This window comes from Delphinapterus leucas, chromosome 3, assembly GCF_059928025.1.
Source record: "Delphinapterus leucas isolate spDelLeu-1000000601 "Yukka" chromosome 3, BTC_Dleu_Yukka2, whole genome shotgun sequence".
NCBI lineage: Eukaryota > Metazoa > Chordata > Mammalia > Artiodactyla > Monodontidae > Delphinapterus > Delphinapterus leucas.
In genome coordinates this window covers 44622525-44641343 of record NC_143131.1, presented here as the reverse complement: position 1 = coordinate 44641343, position 18819 = coordinate 44622525, and the positions used below count along the sequence as shown (strand labels likewise).

Here is an 18819-nt window from a genome sequence, read left to right as displayed (position 1 = left end):
AATATATAAACAGCTCATGGAGCTCAATATCAAAAAAACAAACAATCCAATTAAAAAATGGGTGGAAGACCTAAATAGACATTTCACCAAAGAAGACATACAGATGGCCAAGAGGCACATGAAAAGCTGCTCAACATCACTAAGTATTAGAGAAATGCAAATCAAAACTGCAATGAGGTGTCACCTCACACTGGTCAGAATGGCCATCATCAAAAAATCTACAAACAGTAAATGCTGGAGAGGGTGTGGAGAAAAGGGAACCCTCTTGCACTGTTGGTGGGAACATAAATTGATACAGCTACTGTGGAAAACAGTATGGAGGTTCCTTAAAAAACTAAAAATAGAACTAGTATATGACCCAGCAATCCCACTACTGGGAATATACCCTGAGGAAACCATAATGCAAAAGGACACATGTACCTCAATGTTCATTGCAGATCTATTTACAATAGCCAGAACATGGAAACAACCTAAATGTCCAACAACAGATGAAAGGATAAAGATGTGGTACATATATACAATGGAATATCACTCAACCATAAAAAGGTATGAGGTTTTTTTTGTTGTTGTTGTTGTTGTTTACATGATAATATTTATCTTTTATTAGATATATTACATATTCCCAAAAATATATAAAATCTTCCAAGAGAAAATATCAAAACCTATTGATTTCAAGGTAAGCAACATAATCAAAACGAAAGCAAAGGATTTCTTCCAGACAAAGGAATGTGAAAACATTTCAGCACAAATACAACAAAGACATGGGAAGGTAATTACAATGTTTTACATTTTACAGCATTTTGTTTTAATCAGTATTTGTAGAAAACAAGGATGCTGAGTTCTCAAACACTGTAGTTACAACCGCAAATTAAATTTTCAGAAAAAAAAATAAGAGAAAGTAATGAACTACTGAACATCTGCAATAATAAACGTAATAAAACATAAGCAAACAAATATGCCACTGAGATCACAACTGAAGTGTATGATTTTTAGTGTGTGCCAGGGACACTAAATTATTTAATCAGTTCTTGACCACAACCCAAAGCAAAAGCATCCTCTCTTCATTTCCCTGATGATTTATTCTAAAAATAAGAAGCAGAAACTTGCTGGTAAAAGAGAATTTCTGCTTTACCTGTGAGCAGCCGGTGGCAACACACACTGAATAAGACCCCAACCAAACACGGGACAGATCCATCTCAAACAACCGGGAGTGGCAAAACCACTATTATTGCAACAAGATTTTTTAATTTCAATTGATCAGAAATTCCAGAACAATTAAGCACACCCGCTTAAACCACAGAACACAGTGAACTCCTATAGGAAGGTTTTATTGGGTATTTGTAGTGAGGTGGATGGACCTAGAGTCTGTCATACAAAGTGAAGTAAGCCAGAGGGAGAAAAACAAATATCGCATCTTAATGCATAGATGTGAAATCTAGAAAAATGGTACAGATGAACCTATTTGCAGGGCAGGAATAGAGGTGCAAATGTAGAGAATGGATATATTGGACACAGGGTGGGAAGGGGAGGGTGGGACTAATTGGGAGATTAGGACTGACATATATACACTACCATGTGTAAAACAGATAGCTAGCAGGAACATGCACAGGAAGCTCAGCTCGGTGCTCTGTGACGACCTAGATGGGTGGGAATGGGGGGGGGGGGTGTGGGAGGGAGGTCCAAGAGGGAGGGGAAATAGGTATATATATAGTTGGTTCACTTCATTGTACAGCAGAAACTAACACAACATTGTAAAGCAATTATACTCCAATAAAAAAAAATGAAAAAGAAACAAAAGAACAAAGGGTAAGAAACTTCTAGTCTCCAAGGCAGGCTCTTGCCTTCAATCTGACCCATAGAGAAAATTCCATCAGATAATGCAATTTGTGCCTAGTGTTGTGAAAATATAACATGATTTTAAAAGACTTTAAAGAGCAATATCAAAAAGAACTCCCAAAAGACAATGTTAGTCAATAAAAACAGAACATGTTTTCTGTGTAAAAACACATGTTTTACTCACATTTTCCAGAACCACAAGCTATTTTTATTCTTTTGGATGTGTGATGATGAACAGGAGAATTTCAAGAATATTTAGACTATTTATAGCTTTTATTGAAAATTTTGCAATGTTCCTTCACTTCTAAGCTTCATTTTTTTTTAAAGTGTTAGTATATCCTTAAAATCAAACCTCTGTCATTCAAAGACAGAGATTTCTGTTTCTCCCATTCTATTTCTGTTTTCTCCCATTCTCCTTCCTTCTTTCTTCTTCATCTCCCTCTTCAGCCTGTCTTCTTTCCCTCTTGAATATTCCCCATAACCATCGTATGAATCACATTATATTTTACATTATTGTTGTATTTATTCAATTTTTCTTGCTCCCATTTTTTTTTTTTTTTTTTTTTTTTTTTTTTTTTGTTGGTACACGGGCCTCTCACTGTTGTGGCCTCTCCCGTTGCGGAGCACAGGCTCTGGACGCACAGGCTCAGCGGCCATGGCTCACGGGCCCAGCCGCTCCGCGGCATGTGGGATCTTCCCAGACCGGGGCACGAACCTGTGTCCCCTGCATCGGCAGGCGGACTCTCAACTACTGCGCCACCAGGGAAGCCCTCTTGCTCTCATTTTTTAATATAAAAGCTGATTAGTAGAACATATTATACACTGTTTTACTCAAAAAACTCCACAAACAATGAGGTTAAGTGGGCCAATGGTGCTTGATCAACCAAGGCTTTCCCTTGTTTGACACACAGGGACTGGTGACTATGAACTTGGGGATAGCCTTGAGGTGGGAGCTGGTTTGGAGTGACAGTGAAGTTGGCATTCACTTGATCCCTCCTCCCTAAGAAGATTCGGGGCTACCCAGGAAGAAGCAAAATGACCCATCTTTCCAAATTCAGCTCTCAATTTTCCTGCTCTCCCTCCTCCCTCCTCACCCATATGTTTTCCAGGAAGGCCAATGAGTCAGAGAGCAAATGGTTCTTCTCACTTCTCCCTTTCATCTGCCTTCCCCCTGCCTTTGGGAAACATCATCTGTGACTAGCCTAAAGGAAAGGCCAAGGAGACATTCCCAGGGACTGAAGGAGTACTCACTAATTGACAATGTCTTGAAGTTTATCCTGGTGCCACTAGTTCCCCCAGCACTGGTGCTGGCCATGACCTGAACAGTGTAAGAGGTCTTTCGTGTCAGGGACTCCAGGCTATACTGCAAAATGCTGGAGTTGACTGTCTTGACTAAAGGAAAAATATAAAAGTCGAACACCACAGCCAAACCCAAGTGAAAACTGTGCTTTAGTGGCACTGAAATAAAAGCAATGGAACCTGGGCTTCCAAGCTTGGCCACCTCATACCCCAATCTCTCTATTCATGTTCTGATTAAAATCAGCCTATCAAGATGGATCAAAGACCTAAATATAAGAGTTAAATCTATACGACGCTTAGAAAACATAGGATAAATCTATATGTCCTTGAATTTGGCAATGATTTCTTAAATATGACACCAAACACACAAGCAGCAAAAAGATTAAACTGAACTTCATCAAAATTAAAAGTTGTTGTGCATCAAAAGACACTATCAAGAGAGTGAAAAAACAACTTACAGAATGGGAAAATATTTGCAAATCATATATTTGATAAGGAATCTGTATCCAGAATATGTTAAAAAGAACCCCACAAAACTCTAACAGCTCAACACTGGAAGACAAACAACCCAATTTAAAAATGGCAGGGCTTCCCTGGTGGCGCAGTGGTTGAGAGTCCACCTGCCAATGCAGGGGACACGGGTTCGTGCCCGGGTCCGGGAGGATCCCACATGCCGCGGAGCGGCTGGGCCCATGAGCCATGGCCGCTGGGCCTGCGTGTCCAGAGCCTGTGCTCCACAACGGGAGAGGCCACAGCAGTGAGAGGCCCGCGTACCACAAAAAAAATAAAAATAAATAAAAATGGCAAAGAGTCTGAAAAGACTTTCTCCAAAGATACACAAATGGCCAAAGAGCAAGTACAAAGATGCTCTACATCATTAGTTATTAAGGAAGTACAAATCAAAACCACATTGAAATAACACTTTACACCCACTAGGATAGCCACACTTTTTTCTTAAATGGAAAATATCCAGTGTTGGCAAGGATATGGAGAAATTACAATTCTCATATATATTGCTGGTAGAAATGTAAATTGGTGTAGCTGCTATGAAGAGTTTGGTGGCTCTTAAATAAGTTAAACTAGAATTACCATATGACCCAGCAAGTCTACTCCTAGTAATACACCCCAAGGAATAAAAAGCAGAGATTCAAACAGATAGTTGTACACCAATGTTCACAGCAGCATTAATCACACTGGCTAAAAGATGAAAACAACCCAAATGTCCCACCAGCTGATGAATGGATAAACAAAATGTTTATCCATATAGTAGAAAATTATTTAGCCATGAAAAGGAATGAGGTGCTAATACATGCTAGAACATGGATGAACTTTGAACACATTATGCTAGGTGAAAGAAGCCAGGCAAAAAAAGGCCACATGTTGTACGATTCTGTGTATATGAAATATCCAGAATAGGTAAATCCATAGAAACAGAAAGCAATTTTGTGGTTGCCAGGGACTGTGGGACAAGGGTAAGGTAGTGACTGAATGGGTACAGGGTTTCTATCTGGGGTGGAAATAGGTAGTGGTAATGGTTGCACAACATTATGGATGTACTTAATGCCACTAAATTGTACACTTTCAAATGTTTAAAGTGGTAAGTTTTGTGTTATATGTATTTTACCGTAACAACAACAAATTAGCCTAAATGGGAATCCAAGCCTAGCCCAGAACTTAGGATGTTAGGCAATATTGTAGACGCAAGAAAAAAGCAGTGGACAGTAGGAGTCATGGTAAAGGGTCCCGCACTGAAGTAAGTGCCACCAAACAGGGTCTGTCCCCCTCCAGCGTTTAATCCAGGTTATGCCCCACACTGGAATAAAGGTCAGGAAGCTCCCAGAAGGCCCACCTGTTCACGGCCTGACAGGCACAAATTATATCAAGCCCTCTGGTTCCTACCGGACTCTCAGGTACAGTCATTTCACTCTCACCTGACTCTAAAAAACTCAAGAGGTGGGTGCCCTTGGCCCCATTTTCAGAGAAGCTCAAAGAAGCTGAGTGATTCCTGCAAGGTGGCAGGGCACCAGCCATGGGAGTCACCCCTATAGCAGGTCTATCCATAGCATCTATCTGGGGCTTGGGGTTCTTTCAACTTGTCTATAAGCTCACTTACAGAATTCCTTTCCATCTTCAGCTTGGTAAAATACGGTACAGTTGTTGATGAAACCATTTCTCTGACTCTTGGGACTCCTTCCATGTAATTGTGACCATCTCCACACCAATGTTCTCCGCCTTTGTCATGGGACCTGCTGATGGACCTTTATAGGACAGGGAGATAAATAATAAACACCGAATTACACCCCAGCAGATCCTTGCTCCACAAAATCTCTGGCGAGTCCTCAGACTAATCATTGCTGGGGGTGGGAGGTGGGGGAAGAGTAGGGAACTGACGAATTGGTTTGTTTGAGAAAATTGTTGTCTAGAATCATCCATCTTGAACAGGAAAGGAAGCAGTGTCCAAGACCAGAGAACAAGACCTCTCACTCTGATTTGGAGCCCAGCTCTTTCATTCATACCTGTAATAGCTATTATCAAACAATTAAAGAGTATGCCTCCATGGGCTACCTCTGAGTGACAGGATATATTTCCTAAGGTTGAATCTGGAAGATGTTAACTTTCAAAAAGATAAAGTCTGAGTGGTTTGCCAATAAAACCCTGGCTTATCACTACACAATTAAAAATAATTTTTTAGCATCTCCAAGTTATGAATAACTCTTAGGGTTCCTAACTTGGTCTTAGCTAAATGTTGTTTCTGCTTACAGCGCTATTTGCACTAAGTTTCTTTGTGACTTTGGGCAAGTTATTTCACCTCTCTGAGCCTCAATTCTCCATTTGTGAGATGAAGGGCTTGGACTTGATGATCTCTAATGTCTACTCCAGCTTTAAAATTCAGTGAATCCAGGGACTTCCCTGGTGGTCCAGTAGTTGAGACTCCACGCTTCCAATGCAGGGGATGCAGGTTCGATCCCTGGTCGGGGAACTAAGATCCCACATGCCACACAGTGCAGCCAAAAAAAAAAATTCAGTGAATCCATACCGTGACCACAACTGGGTCAAACATACATAGCTTACTACGAGCTAAGGTGCAGCACGGATGGGCACTAAAGCAACTGTGAACAAGCTACAGGCCTTCACAGCCTTGTGTAAATGTTGGACAGGCCCCAGTGTTTCCTTTCCTCAACAGAAACTTGTCCATACATACCACCTTCTTTGACATAAGCCTGGATAGAATATGGCTCACCCACTCGATCTTGCAACATTGGATACACAGAGATGTTATAGCACCGGAAAGGTTTTAGTTCATCTGTGGAAAAAGGGGAGGGGGGAGAGAGAGAGAGGGAAGGTTGGGGAGGGAGGGAGACGTAGAGGAAAGGAGAGGGAGAAAGAGAGAGAGAGGGGGACAGAGAGAGTGGGAAGAGAGAGAAACAAGCATTAGGTGCAGAGCATGGCATAGAAGAAGGAAAGCTAGACTAAGACTTATGGCCTATGACTTACAGAAGATATTTTATTTTTCTATAGTTTCCACATATGGAAAATAAGGAAGTTAGGTTGGATGGTCTCTAATGTCTATTCCATTTCTAATATTTTAAAATTAATTATTAGAACTAAACCTGCACCACTCTGACAAAATGACAGAGCCACCCAGGAAAGGAGAAGTAAGAGCTCCAGTCTCTCCTCCATCACTGATTTTGTTACATGATTTGGGGGCACTACAGAATAAACTTAACCCTTCTTTCAATAGCGTATCACCCTAGAGAACTCAGGTACCATAAATTGTACCTCTTCTGTCTGCATCCCTACATAAGCATAACTCTTCATGTGGATGCTATTAAGAAATGGTTGGAGAGTAAAGCCTCACTTATGTGTCTTACATGGAGCAGGGGCTTTCTTGAAAAGAAGGCTATTCCCTGTATCAATCACCTGGGGAAGGGGCCTAGATCTTAAACAGGCAACCAGAACTGAAGGAGGGGCCCTGGGTAGGACAGATGGGATACAAACTCTGGTGTTATCCATGTGATCAAGATATCTGGGAAGAGCTCTCTGATGGTGGGTGTCAAGATGGTGTTTTCCACCTGGAAACACGCCAGATGCCTGGTCTGATACCTATGGCTTCCTATTCTAGTATTGCTGGGAAATGTCAAGAAGTACACTTCCTTAAGCTTGCTCTAGCTTGTCAAATTCATTACTCACATTTACAGTTTTGAAGCCAAAGTTAAGGATTTAAAAACTGATGAAAATGAAACTGAATCCTACACAGAGGGAATTTGTGGGCTCTGCACTGGCTACCCGGCTGGATTGTCCAGTTCCTGGTCTGAGACACAGATTCCCAGGAAATGGTCGAGGACTCTGTGTCCAAATCTGGGACCCACTCAATCATCCATGTATCTACCTCCAGAACAGAGCTTTACTACTCCATCACCAGCTGGTCCTGAGTGAAGCAGGTCTGCATGGCCTCGATGCACTGAAATGCTGAAAGGAGAAAAGAGGACTGCTTCACAACACCTAACTCATCCTCCAAATGCACCAACAACATTAACATCCATTCACTGCCCAAAGTGTAAAGAAGGTCAAAGTTCAGGATCCCCACTGCAGCCTTCCCCTATGATACTGTTTTTACTGCTTTTATTGTGTCCCTTTTCCTTACCCTCAATATTTGATGAACTGCCTTCTTCATGTTTTGTTATCTTCCCCAATTTTACCTATTTCCAGCAAAGAATCTTACTAGAAGGTTGATGACTAAGATGACTTACAGGGTAGCTCTCGTGTCTCTGCAAGTCAAAAGGAAAGCAAGCCTGAGACAAAGAATGAATCTCTAAAGGTAGAATTTCAGGCACCTGTAATTCTGTGGCTGGGAAGCTGGAAGATGGTGACCCTAAAATCATACCAGGGTGATGGTTTCAAATTTCAATTGTCTAGGCTGGCGCTATACAACCTGGCTACGGAGTCCTATTTTCAAGGTAGAAAGAATTGTGTCTGTAGCAGAAAGACACATCCATCCAAAGCACCTAGGTGTGGACCAATATGTAAATGACTATGTTTTCTGCAGGCCTAGCAAAAAACGCAGGTGGGGAAACAGTCCGCAGGGTTCCTTTAATAGAAAAGTTGAACATGTGGCTTCAAATCCCTTACCAGGGATTTAATCAAATCAGAGAGCTCCCTTATTGGCAATGTTCTGAACACACAGAAGAGAGGACTATTGGAGGTGTAGGGAAGCAGGGAAGGAGGGCATGAAGGAGTGGGGCTCAGAAGACCACTGCGTGTGGCTCTTTCCTTCATCTACTCCTCACCACCTACAACACACCTGAGCCTACAAAATTGAAATCCACAGGAAGTATGTTTAAATGAACATCAAAGATGGTCCTGGGGCTTCCCTAGTGGCGCAGTGGTTGAGAGTCCGCCTGCCGATGCGGGGGACGCGGGTTCGTGCCCCGGTCCAGGAAGATCCCACATGCTGTGGAGCGGCTGGGCCCATGAGCCAGGTCCGGAGCCTGTGCTCTGCAATGGGAGAGGCCACAACAGTGAGAGGCCCTGTGTACCGAAAAAAACCAAAAAAAAACAAAAAAAAAAACCGTATAGTCCTGGATGAGGGCAGAAGAGGAGACAGAGTCCCTCAAAATAACCAAAATTCCTCTTGAAGCTGGAAGCCTAGGCAAGGGTAGAGATTTGATGTAGGGGGCCGGGGGTACTGAATTCCGCTATTTCTATGCAGCAAGCCCCAGTGGGGTGTGTGTATATTTAGGAGCTTCTGTTCCTGAAGGCCACAGTTGGCGGAGCCTTTCCCCAAACCAGGCCTTTATGAGAGACTCCAGCTTCTGGTCTAGAAGTAAGGCCAGAGAATTTGTCTACCTGAAAGGGTAGCTCTGAGGAAGGGCAACTGAGGCATGGGGAAAATGTGAAGCTGGAGCGGGGGCAAGGAGCACAGAGCCAGGAAATCAACCCCACCTGAGCCCTAGGGCTCCTGCTTTCTCCTCCCTGCCCTACCCTGCTCATAGCCTCTAAGCAGCCTTAGTCGCTGTTCCAGTCAGGCTGAAAGTCTGATTTCACAGCAGTTCACACAAACCAGCAGAACACACACACACTGACCAGTTCAGTGTCACACAGCCAGATTTCTAAGTCACTTTATTAATACCAAGTCCAAGGCTCTGGATAAAGTACATTGTACAAGTTTGGAATCATGCAGACCTGGGCTTGAATTCCACTTGAGAGACTCTGAGCAAATTACTAAGCTTTCCTGAATCTCAGCTTCATCAGCTATAAAGTGAATCTAATAGCACCTACCCCATGGGTCATTTCAAGGCTAAAATCAGATTAACCTATACCATCTTAGCACAATGTCTGATACATCCTAATGGACAATATTGGATAATTATACTTACTTAATGATTGTTAAACTTACAATTATTATTATTATTATAACTATTCTCCAGTTGACTCTACTTTATTAAACAAAATTCTGTAGAGCATTACTTTCTTATATATGTCTAGGACCAGGACCTGTAAAGAGGTCTATATAGGGCCAAATATAAACATTTTAGGTTTTGCAGGCCTCTGTTGCAACTACTCAGATCTGCCATTGTTGCACAAAGGGAGACATAGACGATGTAAAAACGAATAGGTGTGGTTGTGTTCCAATAAAACTTTATTTACAAAAACAGGTGTCAGGCCAGGTTTGACCCACAAGCTATAGTTTGCCTACACTTGGTCTGGAACCATTATAACTGATGATTGTGCCAATACTTGTGACATAAAGCAAATACCTTCAGAATTGGGAAAAATAAAAAATGCTGTGTGAATTTAGCATAATCTTAAAGTGTATTTTATGATATTTTTAAAGTCGGTAATCCATGTCTAATAGAAATTCAATTAGTTAGACATTTTGTTAAGAATCACAATAATAATAATTAGCACTAGACAAAGCATTCTATACACAGTCTCATTTAATATTCACAGTAGCCTTATGAGGGAGGTATAACTAAAAGCCCATTTAATAAGTAGCTAAGGTTTAGAGAGGTTAGATAATTTGCCCAATGTTTATGGTATCTAGTGAAAGAGCAAAGATTTGAATCCAGAGCTGCTAGACTCTACAGCCCATGTTTTTATTCCCTACCCTTTCCTGCCTCCCACTACAGGGCCACACCAGGAAACTACGATTACTATTCGTCAGTGCCTCTGTTAACACAGAATGTGTGTTCAGTGACACACACATTTGTCGGAAACTTCATCACCAGGGGTATTGGATAGGCAGGAACTAGGATGCCAGGAACTAAGGGCTGTGGCAAACACTGACTAAAACAATATCAAATACTGACTGTAGCTCAAAACACACACACACGAAATATATATCTAGGAGTTCTAAAATGAGGCAAAAGAAGACATGGGTTAAGTTTAAGAAGAGAAAGAAGAGGGACTTCCCTGGTGGTCCAAGTGGTTAAGAATCTGCCTTCCAATGCAGGGGGTGCGGACTCGATCCCTGGTCAGGGAACTAAGATCCCACATGCCATGGGGCAACTAAGCCAGCACACTGCAACTACTGAGCCTGCGCACTTTGGAGCCTGCTCACTCGCTACAACTAGAGAGAAGCCCGTGCACCGCAACGAAGAGCCCACGTGCCACGACGAAAGATCCCACGTGCCTCAACTAAGACCCAACATAGCCAAAAACAGATAAATAAATATTTAAAAATTTAAAAATAAATAAAAATAAAAACTACTATGATTAAAAAAAAGAAGAGAAAGAAGAAAGCACAGGCAGACAAGTCTAGCGCTGGTAGTGTAAATGCCTGATATAATTCTAGATCTAAGCAAACAGAGCGAGATGGAGAATTGGAGAGTGCATTCCCTAGCTATGGTGTGTTTCAACAAATAGTTACTGAGCGTCTTTTCTATGCCAACTGCTGTGTTTATTCTAGATTTTGGAAATGGAGGAGGAGGAGGAGAGGAGGACCAGGAGGAGAAAGAAAATGAGAAGAAGAGAAAAAGAGACCAAAAAGAAAAATCTCTGCTCTTGTGGAACTTGCATCCTATTGATGGAGAGATAGGTAATAATCAAAATAAATGAGAAAATCTATAGAATGAGGAATAGTAAGATCTATAGAGAAAAATAAAGCAGGGAAGAGGGAATCCATTGCTTGCAATTCCTTGACTAAGACTCAAAGAAGCTATTTTATTCCAAAACAGAATACAAAATATGAGTTTACCTGGGAGCAGTAACATTCCTAAAATTACTTAATTAAAGGTGTAACGAGCAATTTATTGGAAAGTATAAACATTAGAAATTTCCCTAACTTGATAGTCAAATGGAAAGGAGAGAAGGAAGAAAACAGGAGTGAGCAAACCACGCCTGGGTTGCAGTCAATCCTGCGACGGGAAGATTTCAAAAGAGAGGTTTCAGCCACTGAGGATAAATGTGGCAGATCTGACAGATTTTTATGACTTAACCCAGCTTACACTGACTCAGAACAAAATAAATACAGGCTGCATGTAGAACTTCTAGGCTCATGACTTTGTATCATATGATTTATGAAGTCTCTGATTTTCAACACAGGCTTTGTTCCAAAGGAACTTTATTTCAAGAGGTTCGTGAATTACTCAAAGATTATGATCGCTCCCCCATAACCTAAAAAGTCCTCACTTCAGAATCATTTTGACTCTAGAGAAACAGCAGCCTCTGAGAGGACAGGGAGTACTCCTTGGACATTTGGATGGGGTCAGGCATCTAAGTAAGAAGTTTATGTTATACTTACACTTTTCATCAATAGCTGGAATCCTAAGCGTGGCCACTGGAGACTCCCCAAGAGAATTGTAAGAAATCACATATACCCGGTAGGTCTTGCCTCCCAGATACAATTTAAGCTGCTGGTTAGTGGTGTTCATTGTCTCTGTGAGGTTAGTGTTGTTTTCTGGAAAATACCATATGTTGGTAGCCTAGAGTTTTCTCCAGGACCGGGGCTCCTTTTGCCTTCTGAACACAGAGGAAACAAAATGTATTGCCAAAAGCAAAGAAAGAAAGGCATTGAGACAGTCATAAATGGTGGGAATCGGGTTGGGAGGTAATATCAACTATAAGGTGCTAAACTACAATCAGGTAATTACCCTTCCAGGATGCATAACATACCCTGTGCCAGTAACAGCTTTATTGAGATATAATTCACACACCAGAAAATTCACCTTTTTGAAGTGTACAATTCATTGGCTTTTAGTATATTCACAGAGTTGTGTAACCATCACCACTATCTAATTTTAGTCCATTCTTTTTTAAGCAGCTCTAATTCATAGAAAACTCTCCTATTGAAGCAAAAGGAAGACCAGCCCCCAGGCGAGGGGAAGGAGGGCATTGAAGTCCATCTCACCTACTTCACAGGTTGGCCTACTTGACCCACGTGGGTCTGGCCTCACGCGGTATGTGCCACTGTTTACTTTCCTACCTCAAAAATATGTTGACAGGGCTTCTCTGGTGATGCAGTGGTTAAGAATCCACCTGCTAATGCAGGGGACACGGGTTCGATCCTTGGTCCGGGAAGATCCCACATGCCACGGAGCAACTAAGTCTGTGGCCACAACTACTGAGCCTGCTTTCTAGAGCCTGTGAGCCACAACTACTGAAGCCCATGCGCCTAGAGCCCATGCTCCACAACAAGAGAAGCCACAGCAATGAGAAGCCCACGCACCACAACAAAGAGCAGCCCCCACTCACCGCAATTAGAGAAAGCCTGTGTGCAGCAATGAAGACCCAACGCAGCCAAAAATAGATAAATAAAAATAAAATCTATATAAAAAAATACGTTGACAGAATCATTCGTTTCCACACTTGATAACTGAGAAAGAACCCACAACATCTGGCATTGATTCTCAAAGATTTCCCAATGCCACTGGCTATGCTTTCCCTTGCCTGCTGCCTCTGAGGGTGCCCCTCAGCCCTTGGGGTGGGAAGGGAAAGGAGAAAGGTAGAAGAATGCTCCAACCCTGAAGTGATTGGGATTGGAATGTCATTTGGAAAAACAGGGTGATTTCTCCATTTTCAAAAGGATTTTAAACTTGCCTGAACTTGAGCAAGTATGAGATAACCCGATGAGTATTACCTGAGAATTCTGGAGACACACCAAAGAGTTTTGGCATCTCATTGCTCTCCTCCCTCTCTTCTTTCCCCCACCTCCCTACCTCCTCTCTCCTATTTCCTGGCTGCTTTTTCCCTGTTTGCCCTTTTCCTTTCCTGCTTCTTCCCCTCCTTTTCTGTCCTTTTTCTTACCATCTCCTCTCATCTCTTCCTGCTCGCTCATCTCCTCTGCATTACCCACCTGGCTCCTCCTTTGTTCCTCACTCCCCGGCCTCCATCCTACAAAGGACGCTTCTTCTATCCTTGCACCCCACTATCCCAGTACTCAGGAAGTCACTTGTGCAGTATATGTTGGCAGTAACTTCAGGACACACCAGTAAGCTCACCGCAAGTCAGTGCTCTTCTCCACTGTGGCGGTGGGGCTATATATTACATTGTCTTCTAGTGGAGGCCAGCCAGTGACAGTCTTCTCCAGAAGGTCAAGGTGCCTCCTGCACTTACACTTTGTACCTGCCCCAAATGTTAACATTTCAGACCAAATAAGAGGGGCCAGGGTCTGTAATTCACATTTAGGCCATCTACAAAATGACTTATAGGGCTTTTTGGAGATGGGAAACGGTTGTGAGATTTGGGGCATCAAAGCCTCTAGGGAAGGAAATTAAGGAGGTAAAATGACAATAATCACAGTTCTTAGAGGTGTAAGAGACCAAGGCTTTTAAACAGAAACTGTAAATAAATAACCCAGAGGGAGGTCACCTTCCACAGCAACTGCACTGGCCTTCTTCCATCCACCTCGGCTAGTCCCAGGACTCTCCACAGATCCAGGCCATGTGGAGCTGGAAGGAACAAGAGTGAGGTGCTCAACACAGACTGGAGGCAATTGCAGCAGTAGATGGTGACATGAGCTAGGCTGCCTGTTTAGAAAATGCAGTTGGAAAGGATTTGCTCGAGGGAGGCAGCAGGAGTGAGGGGCAGAGTGGCGGGATGGCAACATTGCAATGATGTCTTCATTTCGTGACTGAAGGACTGGAATCAACCAAAGGTCAAAAGTAACTAGCAATCTATAAAATCAGTATCCTATATATAAATCATTCCTCCCCTCCCAATGAAAACACTGGGATTTTCTTGTGTTAGAACACTACTGTAATGTGGTGCAAAGCTTTGTACTTTGTGAAAAAATAAAATCTCAATTATTTAGTGCAAAAGTAAAAATAAAATAATAAAATTTCCCTTGGATCTGATGACTAAAGGTAATGTAAAATAAAACTACAATAGACCCCATCATAATATAATTTATCATTCAAATCTGGATTGGAATGTGACATCTCATATCCTCTAAGATATAACATTCACATATATTAAAGCTGGGAATGACATAGATAACTGATAAAGAGATTATATAGAGAGGAACCAAGATGGCGGAGCAGAAGGACATGCTTTCACTCCCTCTTGCGAGAGCACTGGAATCACAACTAGCTGCTGGACAAGCATCGACAGGAAGAAACGGGAACTCACCAAATAAGATACCCCACATCCAAAGACAAAGGAGAAGCCACAATGAGATGGTAGGAGGGGCGCAATCACAGTAAAATCAAATCCCATAACTGCTGGGTGGGTGAATCACAGACTGGAGAACACTTATACCACAGAAGTCCACCCACTGGAGTGAAGGTTCTGAGCCCCACGTCAGGCTTCTGAACCTGGGGGTCTGGCAACAGGAGGAGGAATTCCTAGAGAATCAGACTTTGAAGGCTAGCAGGATTTGATTGCAAGACTTTGACAGGACTGGGAGAAACGGAGACTCCACTACTGGAAGGCACACAGAAAGTAGTGTGTGCATCGGGACCCAGGGGAAGGAGCAGTGATCCCAGGGGAGACTGAACCAGACCTACCTGCTAGTGTTGGAGGGTCTCCTGCAGAGGCAGGGGGTGGCTGTGGCTCACCGTGGGGACAAGGACACTGACAGCAGAAGTTCTGGGAAGCACTCCTTGGTGTGAGCCCTTCCAGAGTCTGTCATTAGCCCCACCAAAGAGCCCAAGTAGGCTCCACTGTTGGGTTGCCTCAGACCAAACAACCAACAGGGAGGGAACCCAGCCCCACCGATCAGCAGAGAAGCAGACTGAAGTTTTACGGAGCTCTGCCCACCAGAGCAACAGTCAGCTCTACCCACCACCAGTTCCTCCCATCAGGAAACTTACACAAGCCTCTTAGATAGCCTCATCCACCAGGGGGCAGAGAGCAGAAGCAAGAACACCTACAATCCTGCAGCCTGCAGAACAAAAACCACATTCACAGAAAGATAGACAAGATGAAAAGGCAGGGGGCTATGTACCAGATGGAGGGACAAGATAAAACCCCAGAAAAACAACTAAATGAAGTAGAGATAAGCAACCTTCCAGAAAAAGAATTCAGAATAATGATAGTGAAGATGATCCAGGACCTCGGAAAATAAATGGAGGCAAAGATCGAGAAGATGCAAGAAATGTTTAACAAAGACCTAGAAGAATTAAAGAACAAACAGAGAAGAACAATACAATAACTGAAATGAAAATTACACTATAAGGAATCAATAGCAGAATAACTGAGGCAGAAGAACGGATAAGTAACATGGAAGACAGAATGGGGGAATTCACTACTGCAGAACAGAATAAAGAAAAATGAATGAAAAGAAATGAAGACAGCCTAAGAGACCTCTGGGGCAACATTAAATGCAACAACATTTGCATTATAGGGGTCCCAGAAGGAGAAGAGAGAGAGAAAGGACCAGAAAAAATATTTGAAGAGAATATAGTCAAAACCTTCCCCAACATGGGAAAGGAAATAGCCACCCAAGTCCAGGAAGCACAGAGAGTCCCGTACAGGATAAAACCAAGGAGAAACACGCTGAGACACATAGTAATCAAATTGGCAAAAATTAAATACCAAGAAAAATTATTGAAAGCAGCAAGGGAAAAATGACAAATAACATACAAGGGAACTCCCATAAGGTTAACAGCTGATTTCTCAGCAGAAACTCTACAAGCCAGAAGGGAGTGGCATGATATACTTAAAGTGATGAAATGGAAAAACCTACAACCAAGATTACTCTAACCAGCAAGGATCTCATCCAGGTTCGATGGAGAAATCAGAAGTTTTACAGACAAGCAAAAGCTAAGAGAATTCAGCACCAGCAAACCAGCTCTACAACAAATGCTAAAGGAACTTCTCTAAGTGGGAAACACAAGAGAAGAAAAGGACCTACAAAAACAAACCCAAAGTGATTAAGAAAATGGTAATAGGAACATACATATTGATAATTACCTTAAACGTGAATCGATTAAATGCTCCAACCAAAAGACACAGGCTTACTGAATAGATACATAAACAAGACCCATATATATGCTGTCTACAAGAGACCCACTTCAGACCTAGGGACACATTCAGACTGAAAGTGAGGGGATGGAAAAAGATATAACATGAAAATGGAAATCAAAAGAAAGCTGGAGTACCAATACTCTTATCAGATAAAATAGACTTTAAAATAAAGAATGTTACAAGAGACAAGGAAGGACACTACATAATGATCAAGGGATCAATCAAAGAAGATATAACAATTATAACTATATATGCACCCAATATAGCAGCACCTCAATACATAAGGCAACTGCTAACAGCTATAAAAGAGGAAATCGACAGTAACACAATAATAGTGGGGGACTTTAACACCTCACTTACACCAATGGACAGATCATCCAAAATGAAAATAAATAAGGACACAGAAGCTTTAAGTGACACAATAGACCAGACAGATTTAATTGATATTTATAGGACATTTCATCCAAAAACAAGAGATTACACTTTCTTCTCAACTGCGCACGGAACATTCTCCAGGATAGATCACATCTTGGGTCACAAAGCAAGCCTCGGTAAATTTTAAAAAATTGAAATCATATCAAGCATCTTTTCTGACCACAATGCTATGAGATTAGAAATCAATTACAGGGGAAAAAAAGCAAAAACCACAAACACATGGAGGCTAGACAATACGTTACTGAAGAACCAAGCGATCACTGAAGAAATCAAAGAGGAAATCAAAAAATTCATAGAGACAAATGACAATGAAAACACGACAATCCAAAACCTATGGGATGCAGCAAAAGCAGTTCTAAGAGGGAAGTTGATAGCTATACAAGCCTACCTCAAGAAACAAGAAAAATCTCAAATAAACAATCTAACCTTATATCTAAAGGAACTAGAGAAAGAAGAACAAACAAAACCCAAAGTTAGCAGAAGGAAAGAAATCATAAAGATCAGAGCAGAAATAAATGAAATAGAAACAAAGAAAACAGTAGCAAAGATCAATAAAACTAAAAGCTGGTTCTTTGAGAAGATAGATAAAACTGATAAACCATTAGGCAGTCTCATCAAGCAAAAGAGGGAGAGGACTCAAATCAATAAAATTAGAAATGAAAAAGGAGAAGTTATAACAGACACCGCAGAAATACAAAGCATCCTAAGAGACTACTACAAGCAATCTATGCCAATAAAATGGACAACCAGGAAGAAATGGACAAGTTCTTAGAAAAGCACAGCTTTCCTAGACTGAACCAGGAAGAAACAGAAAATATGACCAGACCAATCACAAGCAGTGAAATTGAAACTGTGATTAAAAATATTCCAACAAACAAAAGCCAAGGACCAAATGGCTTCACAGCCAAATTTTATCAAACATTTACAGAAGAGCTAACACCTAACCTTCTCACACTCTTCCAAAATATAGCAGAGGGAGGAACACTTCCAAACTCATTCCATGAGGACACCATTACCCTGATACCAAAGAAATAAAACTACAGGCCAATATTATTGATGAACATAGATGCAAAAATCCTCAACAAAATACTAGCAAACAGAATCCAGCAGCATATGAACAGGATCACACACCATGATCAACTGGGTTTTACCCCAGGAATGCAAGGAAACTTCAATATATGCAAATCAATCAATGTGATACACCATATTAACAAACTGAAGGATAAAAACCATATGAGCATCTCAATAGATGCAGAAAAAGCTTTTGACAAAATTCAACACCAATTTATGATTTAAAAAATTCTCCAGAAAGTAGGCATAGAGGGAACCTACCTCAACATAATAAAGGCCATATATGACAAACCCACAGCCAACATCATTCTCAGTGGTGAAAACCTGAAACCATTTCCACTAAGACCAGGAACAACACAAGGTTGCCCATTCCCACCATTATTATTCAACATAGTTTTGGAAGCTCTAGCCACAGCAATTAGAGAAGGAAAAGAAATAAAAGGAATCCAAGTCGGAAAAGAAGTAAAACGGTCACTGTTTGCAGATGACATGATACTATACATAGAGAATCCTAAAGATGCCACCAGAAAACTACTAGAGCTAATCAACGAATTTGGTAAAGTAGCAGGATACAAAATTAATGCACAGAAACCTCTTGCATTCCTATACACTAATGATGAAAAATGTGAAAGAGAAATTAAGGAAACACTCCCATTTACTATCGAAACAAAAAGACTAAAATACCTAGGAATAAACCTACCTAAGGAGACAAAAGACCTGTATGCAGAAAATTATAAGACACTGATGAAAGAAATTAAACATGATACAAAG

At 41.6% G+C, this 18819-nt stretch overlaps 1 protein-coding gene across 1 annotated transcript in view; it reads right to left on the bottom strand.

The window, feature by feature from the left end:
- IL31RA (interleukin 31 receptor A) overlaps nucleotides 1-18819 on the bottom strand; it is a 34970-nt gene that overhangs the window by 11572 nt on the left and 4579 nt on the right. Inside the window, 8 exon segments of the mRNA XM_089908565.1 lie at nucleotides 3088-3228; nucleotides 5249-5322; nucleotides 5324-5393; nucleotides 6338-6439; nucleotides 7423-7605; nucleotides 11879-12053; nucleotides 12055-12096; nucleotides 13945-14102. Of these exon segments, the coding sequence (XP_089764691.1) occupies nucleotides 3088-3228; nucleotides 5249-5322; nucleotides 5324-5393; nucleotides 6338-6439; nucleotides 7423-7605; nucleotides 11879-12053; nucleotides 12055-12096; nucleotides 13945-14102 (945 nt within the window).